At 48.8% G+C, this 20,596-nt stretch overlaps 1 protein-coding gene across 5 annotated transcripts in view; it reads right to left on the reverse strand.

Annotated features, from left to right (window-relative positions):
* The window catches only part of TTC7B (tetratricopeptide repeat domain 7B), a 242,417-nt gene that overhangs the window by 203,958 nt on the left and 17,863 nt on the right, over positions 1 to 20,596 (reverse strand). For all 5 annotated transcript variants that reach the window (XM_081230322.1, XM_081230320.1, XM_081230318.1 and 2 more), the window contains exons 2-3: positions 14,756 to 14,910; positions 10,855 to 11,023 (exon numbers count right to left, since the gene is read on the reverse strand). In XM_081230322.1, coding sequence (XP_081086448.1) covers positions 10,855 to 11,023; positions 14,756 to 14,910 — 324 coding nt within the window. The remainder of the gene's footprint in view (positions 1 to 10,854; positions 11,024 to 14,755; positions 14,911 to 20,596) is intronic.

Consider the following 20,596-nt stretch of genomic DNA (forward strand, 5'->3'; position numbering starts at 1 on the left):
ATTGACTATTTGATCCTAAAATTTATATGGAAATGTAAAGGACCCAGAAAAGCCAAAACAATCTTGGAAAGAACAAAGTTGGAGGACTCACACTCCCCAATCTTAAAACTTACCACAAAGCTACAGTAATAAAGACAGGGTAGTACTGGCATAAGGATAGACATACAGACCAATGTAATAGAATGGAGAGTCCAGAAATAAACCTTTACATTTATATTCAATTAAATTCAACAAAGACATCAGAACAATTCAATGGGGAAAAAATAGTCTTTCAACAAATGGTGCTGGAAAACTGGATAGCCACAGATAAAAGAATGAAGTTGGACCTCTACATCACACTATATACAAAAATTAACTCAAAGTAGATCATAGACCTAAATGTAAGAGTTAAAACTATAAAACTCTTTTTAAATGTTAAAAAAAGATCTGTGACCATGATGAGGCAACAGTTTCTTAGATACAACACCAAAAGCACAAAAGAGAAAAAAATAAACTAAAATTAATCCAAATTTAAAACATTTACATTTCAAAGGACACCATCAAGAAAGTAAAAAGACAACCCATAGAATGGGAGAATATATTTTAAAAACATATAGCTGTAAAGGGACTTGTATCTAGAATATAAAATGAACAATTATAACTCAATAATAAAAAGACAAACTACCCGATTTTAAAATGGGCACAAGACCCGAATAGACATTTTTGCAAAAAAGATACACAAGTGGCCAATAAGCACATGAAAAATTGTTCAACATCATTAGTCATTAGGGAAACAAGTTAAAAACCACGGTGAGATACCATTTCACACACACACTAGGATGACTGTGATCAAAAGAACAGAAAAGCGTTGACAAGGATGTGGAGAAACTGGAATCTTTCAGAATAATACAGCCGCTTTGGAAAACAGTTGGCAGTTCCCCGAAAAGTTAAACACAGAGTTATCATGTGACCCAGTAATTTCACTCCTAAGTATGTACCCAAGAGAAATGAACACATACATCCACCCCAAATCTGGTACAGAAATGTTCATGGCAGCATTATTGATAATAGTCAGAAAGTAGGAACAACCTCACGTCCATCAACGGATACGTGGATTAACAAAATGTGCAAAATGTGGTACCTTCATACAATGGAATATTATTCAGCCATAAAAAGGAAAGATACATGCTGCAACATGTGAGAACTCTGGAAACATGCCAAGTGAAAGAAGCCAGACACAAAACATCACATGTTACGACATTCCATTTTTCTCAAATGTCTAGAATAGGTAAATCTCTAGACAAAAAGTAGATTAGTGACTGGCTAGAGCTGGGGGGGGGTGGGCATTAATCAAATAACAGGAAGTGAGTGTTAATGAGTACTGATTTCTTTCTGGGGTGATGAAAATGTTCTAAAATTGTGGTGATGGTTGTACAACTCTGAACCACTGAATTGTACACTTAAAAGGTTGTATTTAATGGGATGTAAATTATATCTCAATAAAGTTTTTTTAAAAAGCTATAGAGCATATTTGTAATATGAAAAACTGAAACAACACAGATGTTCCACAAGCAATTCATTCAAACATATCCATAAGGCACACCACTGTGCAGCCCAGGTTGGTTCGAACCCTGGTCCCAAAAATACATCTGTAAAATTTGTTGACGGACTCAAGTGGCAGGTTTTATTTTTTGCTTTATATTTTTCTTTATTTTCCAGATAGCCTATATTCAACATACAAGTGAAGAATAAATGTTTAGGGGCTTCCCTGGTGGCGCAGTGGTTAAGAATCCACCTGCCGATGCAGGGGACACGGGTCCGGGAAGATCCCACATGCCGCAGAGCAACTAAGCCCGTGCGCCACAACTACTGAGCCTGTGAGCCAGAACTACTGAGCCCACGTGCCACAACTACTGAAGCCCGCGCGCCTAGAGCCCGTGCTCTGCAACAGGAAAAGCCACCGCAATGAGAAGCCCGCGCACCGCAATGAAGAGTAGCCCCTGCTCGCTGCAACTAGAGAAAGCTCACGTGCAGCAACAAAGACCCAACACAGCCCAAAATAAAATAAATTAAAAAAAAATAAATTTTAAAAAAAATTTTAAAAAGAAAAAAAAAGTTCACTTTCAGATCAAAGGTCAGAATGAGAGGCGGCTGGTCCCACATAGCGCAGATAGGAAAGCACACAGGCACAGCCGTTCTGCAGCACAGTCTGGAAATACTTCTTTTCTGACCCAGAAACTCCACCTCTGGAAACCTCTCCTAGGGAAATCATTAAGAACAAGCACGAAGACCAGGCTGAGAGGGCATTCATCACAGCCTTACATGTAACAGAGAAAAGCTGAAAACAACATACATGGCCCAAAATAGAGGCTTTTTAGTTAAATGTATTAGAGCTTATCCATGCGATGAAATGCTGCACAGCTGCTAAAATGTTGCAGAAATTTATCTGTTGTTGCAGAAAGTGACAGCAGGTCACAAAGCAGTATATGTGATATAATCTCATTTTATTAAAAAAAAAGCCACACGCAGGATAAGTACAGAGAAGATCTAGAAGGAAACACACTAAGATGTTAACAGAGGTTGGCTTTGGGTAGACAGGGTGATGGATATTTTTATGTTCTTTTGACTGGTCTGTATTTCTTATTTTTATACAATGCACATGTATCTTGTCTGTATTAAGAAGAATAATAAAGGGAAATTATGGGGGAAGAGGCAAGAGGGCAACCCAGGACAGCTAGAAGCACCACCAGCTGCCCAAGCAAAGGAGCATGATAGGCGGGGCCAGGGGGAGGGCTGAGACCATCACAGCCACTGCTGCTCTCAATCTCAGGATACCTGAGGTCAAGACTACACAAACTCCCTTTTGCTGACCTCAGATTTATATATTTAAAAGCATTTTCCAATTTTGTCTTCTTCATGCTTCTCAGTATTCTTGTATCATGATCTCCACTGTGTAGATAAGAAAAGTGAGACTTAGATTAACTTACTTAAGAATCACAGAATAGCATCAAAGGTTGGCAGGTTATCTGACACCAGAATTCCGTCAGTGACATCCCTACTCCAACTGAAAGGCAGCTCAAGAAAGCAGAAATTGTATGGATTCTGGAGCCCACAGGCCTTGATTTGAATCCCATCTCACCTCTGAAACTCAAGCTTTCAACCCCTCCGCAGGGAATGATAATCCTTATGGCACAGGATTGTTCTCGGGGCAAAGTGCAATCATGCGGGTATATCTGAAAGCATCATGCCTGGCTCCTGGGAGGGCTCAACAAATGCTAATCCAACAGGAACCCCAACCTCTCAGGGCAGCCGAACCCTGAGGTGGCTGTGTGTGTGTTAGAAAGATCTCCAGATATGGGAATACTGCTGGACATCGTGCCGCTTCCACTGCCTGGCCTGGCCCTATCCCCGAGGCCAGAACAGTCAAGTCCTTCTTCCCCCAAGAGCCCTCCACGCTGGCAAGGTCAGCTCCTCCATCCTTGGAGACTGCCTGATGCGGTCTGATCCCAAGGGCACCGCCAGTCCACAGTGACTGTCACAGAGCAGTCACCTGGCTCCTCCTCAACTGTCCCTTTTCCTTTTCCCCTGCAGGGATCGCCTCCAAGGAGAAAGGGCAGAAAGGGCCCCAGCCTCTTTGACAAGAAGGCTCCTACTCAGAGGAGCCACTGCTGTGTCACCTGTCATGGACATTTGCCCTCCCTCTCATTCCCCTGAAGGGCCCACCCTCTTCGTCACAACCTTCATGCAGGTCCTGGGCCAGTTACAGGGCATGTCGCTGGCCACCGTAACTACATTGAGGATGGGAATGTGACCCAGGCAGGGTCAACAAGACCCAGTGAAAATCTGGCTGAGATTCCTACGACTTACGCCTAAGAAAATCAGAGTCTGGAGCCTGAGGTGGGAAGCAACCCAGGGTAAGATGTGCTGGGAAAAGGAGAGAAAGCGTCCATGCCTTTGAGCCCTGAATCCAGCTGCCCCTGAAGTCAGATTGAGTTGGGTTTTCTTTCACCTACAACTGAAAGGCCCTAACCCACAGATCTCAGCAGAACTTCAAAATGCGTCTTTAGCATGGGTTTACCCTCTGCAGGTGCTCAAGGCAGGGGCTATGGCCTTGGGGGATGGAGTCTGAGTCGCTGACTTGGATCGGCACTTCTGCCTCCATCCTCTTGGTGAGCACAGCACACCCGTTCACTACATCTGCTGAGCAGCGGGCTCGGGCTGGGCAGAGCAGATGACATGGACACCCTGCCACCGGTCCAGCCCCTCCCCCTCCCACCATGTCCCAGCAGCTGTCGTGTCTCTCTCACGGCACTCTCTCCCACCGAGCACACAAGCGACCTGAGAGCCTCTCTGCCACCCAGTGTCTACGTGATCTGGCTCAAGAGGCAAGCCCTGGTCACCATGCCTGCACCTGCAGCTGTCAGCTGAGCAAAGGCGCCAGCTGGTCCGGAAGACGTCAACCCACGGTCCGGAGAGGGCAGGGGCCCTAGTGCGCGAGGGGACCAGCACTGCATACCCCGCAGATGCCTCTGGCGCTGGTGGAGCATGGCCAGCCTGGACCCAACCCACCACATGCAGGCTCCCCTGGGGGCAGCACACGAACATCCCTGAGGATGGAGCCCCCATCAGGGCCCCCAGGCGAAAGCCCCCAACAAACATGTCTCTACTTTCCCAGGGGAATCTGGGCTGCTCCTATAACAGACAATATTCCAGGAGGAAAAATGAGGCAGAAAGGTAAACCGCCTCCTAGGAACCTCATTCCTCGAGTCACCTCGCCAGGAGTCTGGCCTCACCTGGGCACAGAGGGCTGTTACGATTAGTCCCCAAAGAGAAAGAGCAGATACACCCTTCTTCTCGCATCTCTTATAGTTCATGGGTGGGGGGCGGGGAACCCTGGTGAAAGATATTTGTCTCCTCTGTGGCCGCAACATGTCACAGCCTTCTTGGGAGCACGACAGTACTCAGGTCATAACTACCCACAGCCTGAACAATTTCCAACTCAATTTATTTCAGGGCTTTTTCGATGCCACCCAGCGGCCCAGGACTGAGCAAAGTGTGATGGAGAAGCCCGTGAGCAACACCTGATAAAAGCCCCTCAACAATGAACCGTGTCCCTTGTGCTGATTTGTCTGAATTTTGCTCTGGTAGGAGGCCCATGGAAGACAGCGAGCAATTCCCAGGGGCCTCTTCCCAAAACCTTTTGTCAGTGAATGTTTTAAGTCTCTGTCCTCTGGCCTAACAACTGATGACTGCAAGCTGAGGCCCGTGGGTGTGAGAAGACGCTGGTTTTCAAGCTAGGGAGGGCAAGGCTGAGAGCCGCACCTTTCTGGAGAGGGGCTCTGTGTTTGCAGACTGGTGCTTACGAGCTTAAGGGGACAGGCAGCACTTCTGAAAGCCCCTGAGAGCTCCCTCGCCCCTCGGCGCTGCCCACGGAGAGGTGGGCATCTTAGTTCCTTCTTGACGCCACGCCCCAAGACCCGATGCTCAGAGCACACAGTGGGCAGGCGGAAGAGGGCTCTGGGGCCAGTCTCACACGAGGAAGGAAGTAACATATGCAAGGGGAGGCCATTATATGATTCCGTTACCACATCCCCGCTGCTGTTCTCATCACATCCGCCCTTCTGCGAAGCCAGAGGCTCACGAGGTCTGCAGACTCTAGGGAAGGGGAGGCCTCTGGCCAGGAAGTGAAGTCCAGTCAGCAGAGACAAGCCCTCCTCCCTGGAGCCCAGCAGAGGCGGTTTCTCCTCCTCCGCTATCTCCTCTCTTACCAGCCAATGTATTTAGCATGTTCCTTATGAAGACAACTATCTGGGAATTGTGTGAATTGTTTTTGCCTCTTAAAGGAACGCTCCTTGAATCAACTGATCCATCCCAATGTGAATGGCCTTTTGTGATAAAACCATGAATGTGGGTCCAACTCTAAAGACCTCTAACCTTCCAGGCCAGCCCGGGGCAAGACTGGTGACGTGCAGGATGAACTTTGTCTCTGGCCCCACCCTCAAGCAGTCCCGTTAGGGTACCCACTCCACCTGCCCCTGACCACTGGGTGCCCCCCATCCTCCAGCACCAACAGCCTTTCCTCCCTAAGCCTCCAATCTCTGCTTGCGCTCCCACAGCCTGAGCCAAGCCTTCTGCTACACAAGGCAGATACACTAGGGCAACTCTCCCCTCCCCCCACAGCTGGCTGTTACCTGGGGCTTCTGAAGAGATCTATCCATTTGGGTTCAAGCTCCAGGGATACATAAGAATAAAAATAGCTAACCTCTGTTGATCTGCCAGGCACTGTGCTAAGTGCTTTACATGTGTTCACTCCTTCCCTACAACAATGCTATAACGTAGATACTATTATTATCTCTATTTTATAGATGGAAAAATGGAGCCCCCGTGAGGCGAAAGTAATAGATCCTATAGCTAGTAAGTGACAAAGCTAGAGACCAAACCTGGAAGTCTGGCTCCAAAACCCCAAGCTCTGAGCCAGTGTGTCAGAGGAGCAATTTCAAACCCAGGAACAAAGGAGGAATAAAGAAAGTGGAGGAGGCCTCACAAAGCTCCCAACACTGTACCGCCTTCTCCACCTGGGCAGACGTCATGCAGCTTGACAGGAACGTTTCCTACCAAGAAACACCTCCATGTCCAGGCCCTGCCTCCAGTTCATTCTGTGTCATTGGGCAAGTCCCTTACCTTCTCTGGCACAGTCTCCCCCGCTGGAAAATAAGACGTTTGTATGAGAGATGGTTGTGAAGGCCCTGTTTATATTTTGAAGTCAGTCCTTCTCTGCTTTGCTACCATGCAATCTGGAAAGGAAGTTTAATACCACGCTGCTGTTTCCAGGTTCAAAATTTCCCCCCTCGTGGGCACCAATCCCAAGCCTCAGATCCTAGGCATTCCCTTTCATTCACCTGAGCACAGGCTACTTTCTTCTCCCTGCATCCTCCAACAGGTCCCATCTGGGTCCGAGACCAGGCTCTGATGGACATGTCTAATGAGAGGCTTACGTGTCCCCCCAGTCTCCTCTTTTTCCCAAGTGCCTGGTGGCCATGGCCCTATAGTAACTTCTCACCAAGGGACTGTCAGCACAGCTGATGTGTGTTACTTCCGCTCACCCTAGACATCTCTCTCCTTTCCCCTTTCCACGAGCTGCAACACGCCAGCCACCCAGCTTCAGTCATCCATCACACAGATGAGGACTGCGCCCTAGCAGACGGGGGAGGAACAGCAACCTTGCAGAACACAGCTGCCTACCCACCGTGGCCAGGTGGGCCATCGCAGGACTGTCACAGGCCTTCCCTCAAACTGGAACCAATGCATCTGTGGTTCCTCTATTACAACAGGGTACATGCCAAGGCTATTTATAAAGGCCATCTCTAGGAAGGCAAGCCACTTACAGCTCCCACTGTCCTAGCTGCAGAAAGTTAGCCGATGTCCAGCAGATCGAAGTCCCAAAATAGACAGTGACCATGTGTTCACTGTTCCCGAGCCTCCCCCTTTGGGAAAAGAACATCTGTGGCCATTCGGTGTCCTGGAGATTTCACGTGATATCTCAATCTGTACCCAGAGCAAAGATTTCTACTCACTTGATTAAACCAGTTCTACCAGAAGTGAAAGAGTTTCTCCATGTCTTCTATTTCCATTCTCTGTTTCTCTACTTAGTTTTAAGGGATAGGAGGAAGGCACTGAGGGGATGGGCGGGGGCGGGGGGGACGTTGAGATCCATTTAGAGGCTCTCTGATAATGGAAATGAACTGAAGTGTATAACCTTTGGGGAAGGGATCCATGCCAGCCTCTGTCATGGTGTGATGTCAACATGCTCTTACAGGTATACCCCATAACTGGCAGCGAGTAAGTCTGAATTATCGAAATATGCTCAGTATGTTACTTCTGGGCAAAGAAAGTGCACCTGACCATGACAGCTAGAAGCAAAGGCACCCAGGATCACCTGAATTACACGATGGGCACCTTGGTAGAAATCTGAGCAAGGGAACTTCTATAAATTTCAATCAATAATTGAGCACCAATTAGGCACCAGACACCGTGCTAGTTTCTGAGGATGGCAAACAGACAAAACAGTTCCTCCTTGAGTGGAACTCACAGACTGGCAGGAGTGTCTGATCGCAGTACAACTAGTTCTAATACGACGTTTGAGCAGTTCTAACCTACGGGGCTGTGATACTATCAAACGCGATGGCCTCTGAATGGGTGAGCCCCGGAGGGTGTCAGAGAAGACAGGATATGTGAGCTTAAGGGCCAGAGCTTACAGCAAGGGACCTGGGCAAGGAGTTAAGGGAGAGGAACGTGAGAGGTGGGGCTGAGAGGAGGGGTGTGGACACAAATCTAGGCTGTTCTCTAGTGACCTGAATGCTTTCTACCTGTGGAAACCTTACCTGGCCTGAGCGCATTCCCATCCACGTGCCAACAGAGCAGAGTAAGAACGTGGGCTTTGGAGCTGAACGCTCTTCAGACTGAGTCCCCCTCCTGCCCCTCAGTAGGAGAGCATGGGCTCTGGAACCAGCCACTGAGGCTGAGTCCTAGCTCTACCACTTCCCAGCTATAGGGCCCCGGGCAGCATATCTAACATCCCTGTGCCTCGGTTTTCTCATCTGTAAAATGGAAAAAATAATAGTGTCTACCTCATAGGGTGATGGTGAAGCTTGGCTGAGATAGCCAAATAAGGGCCACAGTGCCTGGCACACAGTAGGCACCATATCATTCCTAGTAACCTCACCCAGTCTCATTTCCTTTGTCTGTAAATTAGGGGTTTGGAGGATGAAAGAGACAATAAAACCCTAACGTGGTGTTGGCCCATAGGAGCTTCTCATAACGGAATCATGTTGGCTTCTGATCCCCAACAAGCCGAGGCTATATTACCTGGCCAGGGGAATCTGCTCCCGGCCATGGCTGTAAGAGCAGATGTGGGAGTTCATGGACATTGACTCTGGCTGAGAACCTGGGTCGAGTCAGACCTCAGGGGACCATGGAAAAGTTGAGGTGACCTGTGGGAGTGTGCAGGTCAATTGCCCGGCCAACAGCAGCACACAGGTGGCACAGGGGAGGGCCGTGGGCTGCTGCGTGCCCATCCAAGGTGCACCTGGCCTTTGCTCCAGCCCAGTCTTACTCTGGTGAAGTGAGGGCACAGCTGTTCCCTTCTCCCATGAGCCAATGTCCCAAGAGCCAAATGCCTCAGCCCCGTGGCTGGGGCCCACTGCTCATCTCACAGCACCCAGGGCCAGACTTGGGGACCAAGCCTCCTGTCCCCCTTGCCCACTTTGCACGGCAGCTGGGAGACTAAGCTGGTGGTGCCACCTGCAGACAGTCTGCCCCACCAGGCCGTCTCAGAGCCCAAATCAAGACCTGAGCTCTTGGTGCTAATCAGGCCTTGGAGTCATGCTCCACCCTCAAAGGACAAACCAACTCCTGGCTACAAGCCAGCAGGCCCCGGGTCAATCAGGTGACTGGAAACTGCCAGATGAAGCCTTGCTCTGTTGTACAATATTGTTCCTGGCCCCAAATCTCTCTCTCTCACACACACACACAGCTCCCATAAGCCTAAGGCATGTGAGGTGCTGGGTGAACACCAGCGAGCAAAGAGGGCAGCTGTGTGGCACAGACCTCAGAGAGATGCACGCCCAGGCCCAGGCCCTCAGAACCCCTGAGACGGCCTCAAAGGACTGCGCCCATTAACCCGCCAGAGTGCCCTGTCGGAGTGACAACATTCTTTCCCGGCCCACAGGGACACTGACAAGATTAATCAGAGGGACCGAAAAGCGCTTGAGCACGGTTCCCCAGGGAACTGGGGGAATACGTCACCCCTGTCACAAGGCTCTTTAAGTGTGCCTTGGCTGGGTCTTTGTTCAACATTGCACAGGATAACCAAGGCAGACAGCCGGCTGCAGACAAGCGGCCAGCTCAGTGCTGTTCTAGAGGGTCAACCCACCCAGGGCCCGGGCTTCTGTGTGGCCACAGTCAGCCACGTTGCATGGTTTGGATGGTAGGTGGCAGGAAGGAGAGGAGCTGCTTTCAGAGGGTCTCCTTCTTACTGAGGCCTTTATAAATCTACTTCAAAGTGTCCCTCCTCCTCCAGGAAGCCTTCCTGGCTCTGCTGGCCTACAGTGACCTCTCCTGCCTCTGAAAAGCTGTTATACCGGGCCTGGCTTTTTCCATTTGTTGTTTTGTTTGGGGCTGACATTTAAAAATATCATTTAGTAAGTGCTTTACATACATTATGTGGCTTAATCCTCGTAACTCTATGAAGTGGATGTGATTATACTCATTTCATAGATGAGGAAGTAGAAACTTGGAAAAGGTCAAATAATGTGTGTGTTCTGGCTTTCTGGCATTTTTTTTCCCGTGGGACTGCACCCCCTCACATTAGATTACAAACTCCTCTGTGGCAACCAGGGCAACACTTCCCCCTCCTATCCCCTGAGCCCCTAGGCCCCCAGGTAAACACTGCATGACTGGCTGTTACAGTGACCACTGAGCCTTAATTAACCCAGAGGTGGCACTGATGAATAAAAATGAGATCAGCCACATGGCCAACTGGCCATATGATAAGGATCCCTGTATATACGCTGGGCGGCATCTTAATTACCAAGAACAGTCCCTGCTTAAGCTGCACATTAATCATCAGGAAACTTTACTGCAATGTTGTCCCTTCGGGGACAACTGAGGAGCTGCAGCTCGAAGGAAACGCCGTGTCGCTGGGCTTAAAATGATCCAGTGCCCGTGGTGGGGCAACCCCAGGGGCCTCACCAGGCGCTGCCGGGGTTAAGCCCAGCCAAGGGCACAGGGATCAAACCGCAGGATCCAGGGAGGCCCTGCAGCTCCAGACAGCGCGACCCGGGGCACGGCCCCCAGGAGAGCAGGCGTGGGCCTCACCTTTGGTGGCGTAGGCGTCCGCGGCCATCCGCAACCTGTAAGGGGGGACGCCCGTCAGCGGCCAGTCTTCCAGGCCCACCCGGGCATAAATGCTGAGAGCGGCTTCATAGTCTCCTTCAACATAATCCAACTTGGCCATGATCAGATTGGACTCTTGTAGGAATTCTGACTAGAAGGAAAAGGAGAGAAAAAAACATTTTCCTACGATATGATGTGTGATGCTCCCACGGGGCCCCGCGGCTCTCCACACCAAGACAGGCATGGGAGCCTTCCTGGCGGTACTGCTCACAGGGGCCCCAGAGCGGAAACAGCCCATGTGGCCAGCAGCTGATGAGGGGGGAGGCAAAATGTGGTCTCACCGTCCCCCCGGAATATTACTCAGCCATCATCAGGAACGAAGTGCTGACCCCTGGGACCACATGGGTGAACCTCAAGAACATGACGCCGAGTGAAAAAGCCAGTCACACAGGCGACGTATATTGGCCAGAACGGTCAAGCCTGCTGAGGCAGAAAGCAGACTAGTGTTGCCTAGGGCTGGGACGATGGGGGCATGAGAGATGACTGCTAATACTTACAGGTTTACTGCTGGGGTGATGAAAATGTTCTAAAATTGACGTAATGGTTGCACAGCTCCTGAACTGTACACTTTAAATGGATGAATTATATGGCATGTGAATTATACTTCAATAAATCTGCTGTAAAACAGGCTCCCCTCAGGCCTCAGGTTTGGGGCAAGAATGGAAGGCGTGCGTTATGAACAAAACACACGAGCACCTGTCTCAGAAAAGGAGGCTCCACGGACATCCTGGTGGGTCCTGCCCACGGCACTGGGGGTATACCACAGACTGTAACCCAAATAACCCAAGGAGAGAGGCTTTCTAAATTGGTGCAAAAATCAGGACTTGCTTTCTTTCCAGGGACAAACTTTTCTCGCTGAGCTGTTCCGGCTTGTTATGGTTACTGACCCAGGTCCCTTCCCAGAGGCTGCAAGTTCTAACCCTGATGGGCTCGTCTTCCTCTCCATCGGGAGAGGCTGGCTTCCTCAGTCCACACCCACCAACCTCATCCTTAGCCCATCCTTGAGCCCCACTCATCACTGGGGAAATTAGAGGCGACCCAGCCATCTATATAAGGAAACAGATTTATCACCCTCTTCTAGGCATTCTCATTGGAACCCCAGGTATACAAAGCCAGATTTTTCAGCTTACAGAAGCACACCATGAAGCTGCACTATCCTGTAATCTATGGCTGAGACGGAGTGGGCGATACACAGGTAACCAGCCAGAGCATGGCAAAGCCGCTGTTTCAGCCAAGGTGGTTGGCTTCCAGGCAGTCCCTGCAAGGGAGCAGGGGCAGCACTGCAGAGGACACAGAACAGGCAACAGAATGAAGGAGCAAAAGGGTTTTAAGAGTGGCCCAAGGGAATGGCACCAATGCAAGACGTCAGAATTATATTTGGAAACAGAGAAAGAAATCAAAGCAGACTTAAGAAAAGAGAAAAAGAGCTGTGAAAAAAAAGCATCCACCACAGGGGTTCTCCACCAGAGAAGGGGACAGGGCAGGCTTGGGTATATTGAAAAGGCTTCCTAAGAGATTCCTGTGTTCTCCTTCTTTCCCCAGAACTGAGACCCATTGGCTGAAAAGCAAACTGAAGGGGGAGGGGGAGGGAGTTAGTGTTTGCTGGGCACAGAGCTTCAGTTTGGGATGATGACAAGTTTCTGGGGAGAGATGGTGGTGATCTGAATACGAATGCACTTAAAACCACTGAACCTACAAGATGGTTAAAATGGCAAATTTTATGATATTTATATTTTACCACAAGAAAAAAGTTTTAAAAATTAAACCCGAAAAAATTTTTACTTAAAAAAAGAGGTAAACTTGAAGGGCCAGATGGAAAATATGCAGGAGCTTGAAGAAAATTCCAAGAGTAGAGGTGCAGTATGGACGCACAGCATGGAGAGCCTTGCTGGGCAAGTCCAATCTATGGCCTTGTGCAGAGGAGGAAACAGCTTGGCCGAGGCCCCTGGGCCGAGGGGGAGAGGGGAGCAGCTCCAGCCCGGTGCCCTGTTACCTTGCCCGTGACAGCGCAACTTTCTTGAGTTGAATCAGAAGCCAGGCCTCCTGACTCCTCTTCCAGGCTCTCTTTGCCAGCACACAGCTACCTCGCTCTGGTCTCTCCAGCCTCAATTCACTTGTGTTTTGTGGGCACCTGTGTCTGCACAGGGCTTTACCTAGCTTCCAGCTAGGAGACACTCGAACTTAAGGTCAAGAGGAGAGGAAATTTCACAGCAGCCAGCGTGAGTGGGTCAACCCTCCCAAGCAAGAGCAATACGACTTTGGAACACTCTTTAGAAGGCAGAGGGAGCTAAAAAATGGCAACAGGAGAAAAATTCTCTAGGTAGAACCAATAAAATAGCAAAAACTGACACGTATCTAGCTCTATACAGTTGTGAAAGAACTTCTACACCTGAGACTCAAAACGACCTTGAGCTAAGTACACTTACAGATAAGAAATGTGAAGCTCAGAGAGGTTAAGTAACTTCCCAAGGTCACACAGCTTATACATCCACAACTGGAAAGTAAACTCAGAATTCTAAGTTGAAATTCAATGTTCTTACTACCACACTGGGTTGTGGAGTAAAAACTATGAACATGTGGTAAAATTAAAGGTTAATTTTTCTGGATGGAGGTAGGGGGATTCGAAGTACCACACTGGGTTGTGGAGTAAAAACTATGAACATGTGGTAAAATTAAAGGTTAATTTTTCTGGATGGAGGTAGGGGGATTCGAAGTGGGATAGAAACTAGCCAGGTGCCAGGCCTGGAGCAGTGATCTTCAACCTCTCCCCCCAACACAGAGTCTCACCCTTATACCTCCTGGAAGGACACTTGAGTCTGACCAGCGGTCACTATGAGGTCTCTCCACCCTTTCCCCACTGATTAGGACCCACCAATGTCACCAGAACTATCTTCGTTAAGAACAACTGACATGGAGACAACTGTCCCTAACTCGGAAGAAAAGTGAAAGAAGGAAGGAAGGAAGGAAGAAAGGAAGAAGTCAGAGCTTTAGAAGTTCACTGAAGACTACCCTTCCCCAAGAGAGAATACATCCGAGATTTTAAAGGGACCCTGAAGAAGCTGACAGGAATGCTGGGATGCAGTCAGCTATCTGAACAAGACTGACTGCAGGAAAGCAGTTAAGAGCCAGACTTCGGGCAGGGAAGTGTCCAGAAACCAGTCAGTGAGGTAACAGGGTGGGGAAGGGGGCAGGGGGGAGGGAAGGCAAGATGAAAGAGATTCAGTGAAGCAAGCCAGGGAAGACGTGAAATGGAGAGGGAAAGCTGAATACAGAGACCAGAAAACAGGGCAGATGGAGAGAAGGCAGCGCTTAGGGTTTCCTGTGCCATGAGGATTAGGGTCACTGCTCAGGCAGAGAGAAGTTCCTGCTCTGGTTCCCTCCCACACCAAGGTCCCAGGCCTGCCGGCGCCAGTGTGCACCCCGCTCCAGGCCAGAGCTGCCTGGGACATTTCACGAGCTGCACATTTCAGGCAGGATATCATGCGGTAAGTGACACTCCGGATTCACTTCTCTCTTCTCAGTGGGACAAAGTGTCCGATTGAGTCCTGGGCCACAGATAACAGCTTTATTCCAAGCACCTGGGGAAGGTTAGTGCCATTTCTCAGGATAATGTGCCATTAGAGACTCTCATCAGAGAGAAGCTATTGGTCTAGAAGCCCCACATCAGTTGCACAGGGAGTTGGCCTGCTCCTCAGAAGACAAGCCACAGATGTGCTCCGCCCGTCTCCCAGTTCGTCCCCGGGCATCCTTCCCGAGCACACGCTGCCCAGGGGAGGTAGAGCCAGCATATCCCTCTGAGTCCTCATCCCGAGGCCCACGGTACCTTGAGGTTCCCTCGGTCCAGGGCAGCGGTCAGATGCTTGCGGACCTCAGTCATCTGGGGCCTGGGGCCTCGGGGACTGGCCCCCTGCCGCAGGGGGTGTTCCTTCAGGTACTGCTCCAGCTTTGATTCCCCGAGGAGGAGCTCTGCCATGTCATCTACAAAGAACACAGTGAGAAGCTAAATGGGGGTGAGGAATGGGCTGTGTGCCGGGAACTCCCCAAGGACCTCAGGACCATCTTACAGTGAATTCTCTTAATTAGTTAAGAAGGTTCCAGGGGCTTCCCTGGTGGCACAGTGGTTGACAGTCCGCCTGCCGATGCAGGAGACGCGGGTTCGTGCCCGGGTCTGGGAAGATCCCAAGTGCCACGGAGCAGCTGGGCCCGTGAGCCATGGCCACTGAGCCTGCGCATCCAGAGCCTGTGCTCCGCAACGGGAGAGGCCACAACAGTGAGAGGCCCACGTACCGCAAAAAAAAAAAAAAAAAAAAAGAATGTTCCAGAGTATGAAAGCAAAAGGGTGGTAGCTCAAGCATTCATTCCTCTGTCCCATATTTATTGAACTAGAAAGATGGATACTCGTTAATCTGGACAGAGCTCAAGTTCAGTAGAAAACACAAAGTTGTCTTATGATTTATTCAGCATGATCACTACAAAACACACAAAACCCAATACTCTGTATTTTTCAGAGACAATGCAGTGAAATCTTCTGGCTCTTTTGTGGTCTACAGCTTATACATGGACATGAGCTGGTAGAAAGTCTTGTGCACTCAGATTCTTAAAACAAGTTTGTGTCAAAATGACCTGAATGCGTGCAGTCTGTTTCTGCCTAGAAGTCAAAGCTCTACAGACATGATATCTGGGAAGGTTGGTACGAAGGTTGTCCTCCAAAGAGCGCATTACTTATACTTCTTTGTTAATGTCTGTGTTGGCTTGTTAATTAGAATAAAAACCTCACTCTAAGAGCAGCTCTTTGGAATCACACATCCAGACTGTTCTGAGTAAACCCAGAACAATTCATACACCAGCCTGAACACAGTCTATTTTTTCTGTGAAAGGACAGAACATAATTGTATGAAAATATAAAAGCAATTTTTAAAGGTCTGGAAGGATATGCCTCAAACCCATGGCAGTAGTTACCACTGGGATACAGGAAGGAGAAACTCATCGGGGGTTAGTGGCCAATTAGACTTTCGCTTTATCTGTAATGTCCTGGCCCTAGAAAGGAGAACAGGTTTGCCCATTATTTGTGTAATCTAAAATTAACTAAAAGAAAATATCACAGAGGACCCACTGAGATTTTGGGAAGTAGGTCTACCGAAGGCCGAGAGCTGTAACAAGAGGCTTTCCAAGTGCTCTGGTCAGTGACCCAAAGCTGCTGAATCTATAGCTCTCAGCAGTGCCTCTGTCTGTGCACTGTGGAGCCGAAAATAATCTTTTAGGGACGAGACCGAGGGTCCTGGGAGGAACCAAGCAACACAAAAACAGAGCTGAGTTAGGCTACTGAACACAAGAATTCTTCAGCTGTCCAAGAAGAGAAAGCAATTGCCTACAAGATGCGGAGGACGTCAGGCTTGCCCCATGGCCGCATCAACACCGAGGGCCGTAAGGCCATGTCGGCACAGAGCCCGGGGATACGGAGCAAAGCCCACATGGACAGGACAGCCCAAACAGCGGCTTCCTCCCAGAAGCATGAGTCCTTCCTGAGAATGAAATCCAGCTGGTAAAGAAATCCAGGGCTCAGGGATGAAGGACATGTAGGCAGAGGCCTGCAGGCCTACGAGAATTACAAAACAGAACATGACTGTTGTAAATTAATATGATGCAAAAACAATAATACGTCAAAAACTGGGAGGAACTTCGGGGGCCATGCCCTCATCCTTCAAAACACTGTAATATATGTTTAAACAAAAAAAACCAAACATGACTCCAATCTTCTTAAAGCTTTATTGGGGACTTCCCTGGTGGTCCAGTGGCTAAGACTCCACGATCCCAGTGCAGGGGGCCCAGGTTCGATCCCTAGTCACTAGAGAACTAGATCCCATAGGCCGCAACTAAGAGCCCATGTGCCGCAACTAAGAGCCCACGTGCCGCAACTAAAAGATCCCACATGTCAGCAACTAAGACCCGGTGCAGCCAAATAAATAAATATTTTTTTAAAAAAAAGCTTTATGGGACTCTTTAGGAAATGATTGTCACATGGTGAAGCATTTATTTGGAGCTCAACAATCCCTTCGGATTCAGTTTCTTCTCTCCATGAATACTTACTAACACCTTATTTTCTAAGAGTGCACTGCCATCCAGTAGAAATATATGCAAGCCACATGTTACTTTAAAATTTGTAGTAGCTATATTAAAAAAGAAACAAGAAACAGGTGAAGTTAATTTTACTAATATAATTTGTTTAACTCAATATATCCAAAATATTATCAGTTTAACCAGTAATCAGTATTTTTTAAGTTATTGAGATATTTTACATTCTTTTTCATATTAGTTTTTCTAAATCCATTGTGTACTTTACACTTATAGCACATCTTGATTCAAATCTACCACAATTCAAGGGGTCAATAGGTACATGTGGCTAGTGGCTACTCTACTAAATAGGAATATGATCACTACTTATCAAAGTGTGTCTATTTCTCTTTAAATCTGTCTATATCCCTACAGAGACATCTAGAATGATTATCACTGGAGGAAACGATAGGAATTTCTGACTGAAAATATTTGGGATAATTCTTAAGCTCCCATCTTTAAAGTCTGAATTATTTATATTGAGCAGAATCATTTAATATTACTTTTAGAAAAAATGAACTCTTCTATAAAAATTGGAAATAAATTAAAAAAAATATATATATATATCAGGATATTAATAGTGGTTATTTCTGAGTGGTAAGACTACCAGTATACTTTGAATTTCTTTTCTGTATACTTCAAGCTTCCAAAAAATAAAATAAAGTAAAATGGGATTCAGAGTCCTAGATTTAAATCTCAGTTTGTTGCTCTGTGACTTTGGCCCTAGGATTTAACCTCAGCATTTTGGGGGGTAATTCTAAGAAAGGCTCTCTGGACACATGAGCTGGGGATTCCTCTCTGCGCATTATTCCACATTATTCCGCATTATTCTGAATTATTCCGCTGCCCCTCCAGCTCACCTCCAGCTGCCCCTCCACACCACTCAGCTGGGCCTTAAAGGATGAGTAGGATCTGGACTGGCAGACAAGACAGGGAAGGGTAAACTAGGCTGAGGGAACAGCATAGCGTTGGAAAGGTGCAAAGGCAAGCGTCCTTTGCATTGAACAAAGTGGCTGGAGGACAGGGTGTGGTGAGTGAGAAGACCAGCTGGGGTCAGAACTCAGAGACTCACAGGTTCACCCTCCCCCACCTCCCTACCCAGCCCCATCACCACGGGGTGACGCCCAAATCCCTTAGCATGGAACACAGGTCCTGGCCAAGTTCTCCACATGTGCCAGCGAGGTTCACTCCTCCCAGCCTTTGCAAGGCTCTGGGCTGCTGAGAACACTGCTGGTCATTACTGATCTCTAAGCGCTGTGGATCTCCTCCCCGACATGCCCCATCCCAAGCCACCCCCAGCTGTCCCAGCAACCTTGAGCACCCCAATCCCTTCTAGACTATAAGGAGAGGCTTAAAGGAAGAACCTGAGTGTCTCTTTTTTTTTTTTTTTTTTTTTTTTTTTGGTGGTATGCGGGCCTCTCACTGCTGTGGCCTCTCCCGTTGCGGAGCACAGGCTCCGGACGCGCAGGCTCAGCGGCCATGGCTCACGGGCCCAGCCGCTCCGCGGCATGTGGGATCTTCCTGGACCGGGGCACAAACCCATGTCCCCTGCATTGGCAGGCAGACTCTCAACCACTGCGCCACCAGGGAAGCCCCTGTCATTTATTTTTGAGTCCCAGGGCCGGGCACAACATCTGGCAAAGACTGACAATAAATGGTGAATTAACTCGATGACAGGCAGAGGCATTTGGGCTGCACCCTCCAGGGTAGGCCTGTCCCTGCCTGTGGTAGAATCTGCCAGTCGCCCCCTAATATTCATTCTCCCCTTCTTCCTTTAGCATTAGAATGCCCAGGTTTCATCAGTGCACATAGCTTCCCAGGGCCCCTGGGAGCTAGATGCTGCGTGTGGCTCAGTTACAGATGATGGGATACACGCAGCATCTGGGCCAGGGCCTTGCCATCCAGTCCCTCCCTCTTCATCCCACCCTACCAGCCGGGATGTGGCTGTGCTCATAGATACTGGCAACCTGTCCCAGACCACAAGGTGGAAGGCATCTACTGAGGACGGCGAGCAGCAAGACACAAGGACCCTTGGTCTCTAACACCCAGAAGCTGCCACAAGCCCTGGGCGCTGCTTATGGCCAATGAGTACATGAGAGAGAAACATTAACTTTTACCTTGTTCTGCTTAAGTCGCTGTTATTCTGACCTTTGTTACAGTGGCCAAACTCGTATCCTGACTAGATCTCCCAAACACAAAACAGGCTTTCAGTGGAGAAACACTGTCTGAGGAAACTTACCAACATCCCTCCCCAAGTTCACTGCTTTCTAAACAGAACTCTGCAGAACCCAGCTGAGGGCTTTGGTAGAACCCCTAGACTCTCACCTCTCCTCTTTCATTGGTTTTTACTTCCTAGGCTTGCAAAGGTGTTTATGTAAACAAGGGGCTGCATAGTTGAAGAGGAGTGTACGAACCACTCCCTAGTGCTGTGTGGGATTCACGTCCCCTTGTGTTCACCGATCGCCTAACACTGGGGCAACGCATCAGGGTCTTTTTGTTGTTGTTTGTTTTGTTGGTTTTTAAAACTTATTTATTTTATTTATTTATTTTTGGCTGCATTGCGTCTTTGTTGCTGCACCAGGGCTTCCTCTAGTTGTGGCGAGTGGGGTCTACTCTTCGTTGTGGTGCATGGGCTTCTCATTGCGGTGGCCTCTCTTGTTGCAGAGCATGGGCTCTAGGCGTGCGGGCTTCAGTCGTTGTGGCACGCGGGCTCTAAAGCTCAGGCTCAGTAGTTGTGGCACACAGGCTTAGTTGCTCCATGGCATGTGGGATCTTCCCGTACAAGGGCTCGAACCCGTGTCCCCTGCTCTGGCAGGCGGATTCTTAACCACTGCGCCACCAGCGAAGTCCACGCGCCAGAGTCTTGATTCAAGACGTGAAGAGAGCCTAGTGCTCACAGCGCAGTGGGGTAGGCCTTGGCAGAGGTTCAGCCTAGAGGAAGAGGCTCTCCTCAGAATCAGGAGACAGCGCCCCTTTTCTCACGGAGGTTCTGGTCCTCCAAGACCATTTAACATGGTGCGGGCTCTAACAGAGATGTGTGTAGCTCTGGCTGGGTGGAGGAGAAGGAGGAGGAGACCAAACCTTCTGCAAGAGTGTGACAGGTCTATGCTTTCAAGGAGGAAAATGTGGGGAAGGGCATTCCAGGCAGAAGGAACAGAATAGGCAAAGGCATGACACAGACCAGCTGCTTGGGGAAACTCCAAGAGCTGAACCATGAAGGGCGGGGAGGGGGAAAGGAGGTAGTCGGGGGAGTTTCCTGTCAGATAGGCAAGGATCAGATCCTCAGTTCTAAAAGGAGCTGCACAGTCTGAGTAAAGAGCTTACAATCTAATTTGAAATTTAGCATGGTGGCTACAAAATCATTTTTGGAATTTTTAAAATTTCCAGGCTCTAATTAATCTCCCAAGCAAATTATGTTTTCTTGACCTCCCTTCAAAAAAGGTGACTTCCCTGCCACTCACTCTCCCAACGAGGAGGACAGAAATCTTAAAAATATCAAGCAGCTCGGGGCTTCCCTGGTGGTGCGGCGGTTAAGAATCCGCCTGTCAATGCA

Source organism: Mesoplodon bidens (assembly GCF_964165515.1).
Source record: "Mesoplodon bidens genome assembly, chromosome: 3".
NCBI classification, from domain to species: Eukaryota; Metazoa; Chordata; class Mammalia; order Artiodactyla; family Ziphiidae; genus Mesoplodon; species Mesoplodon bidens.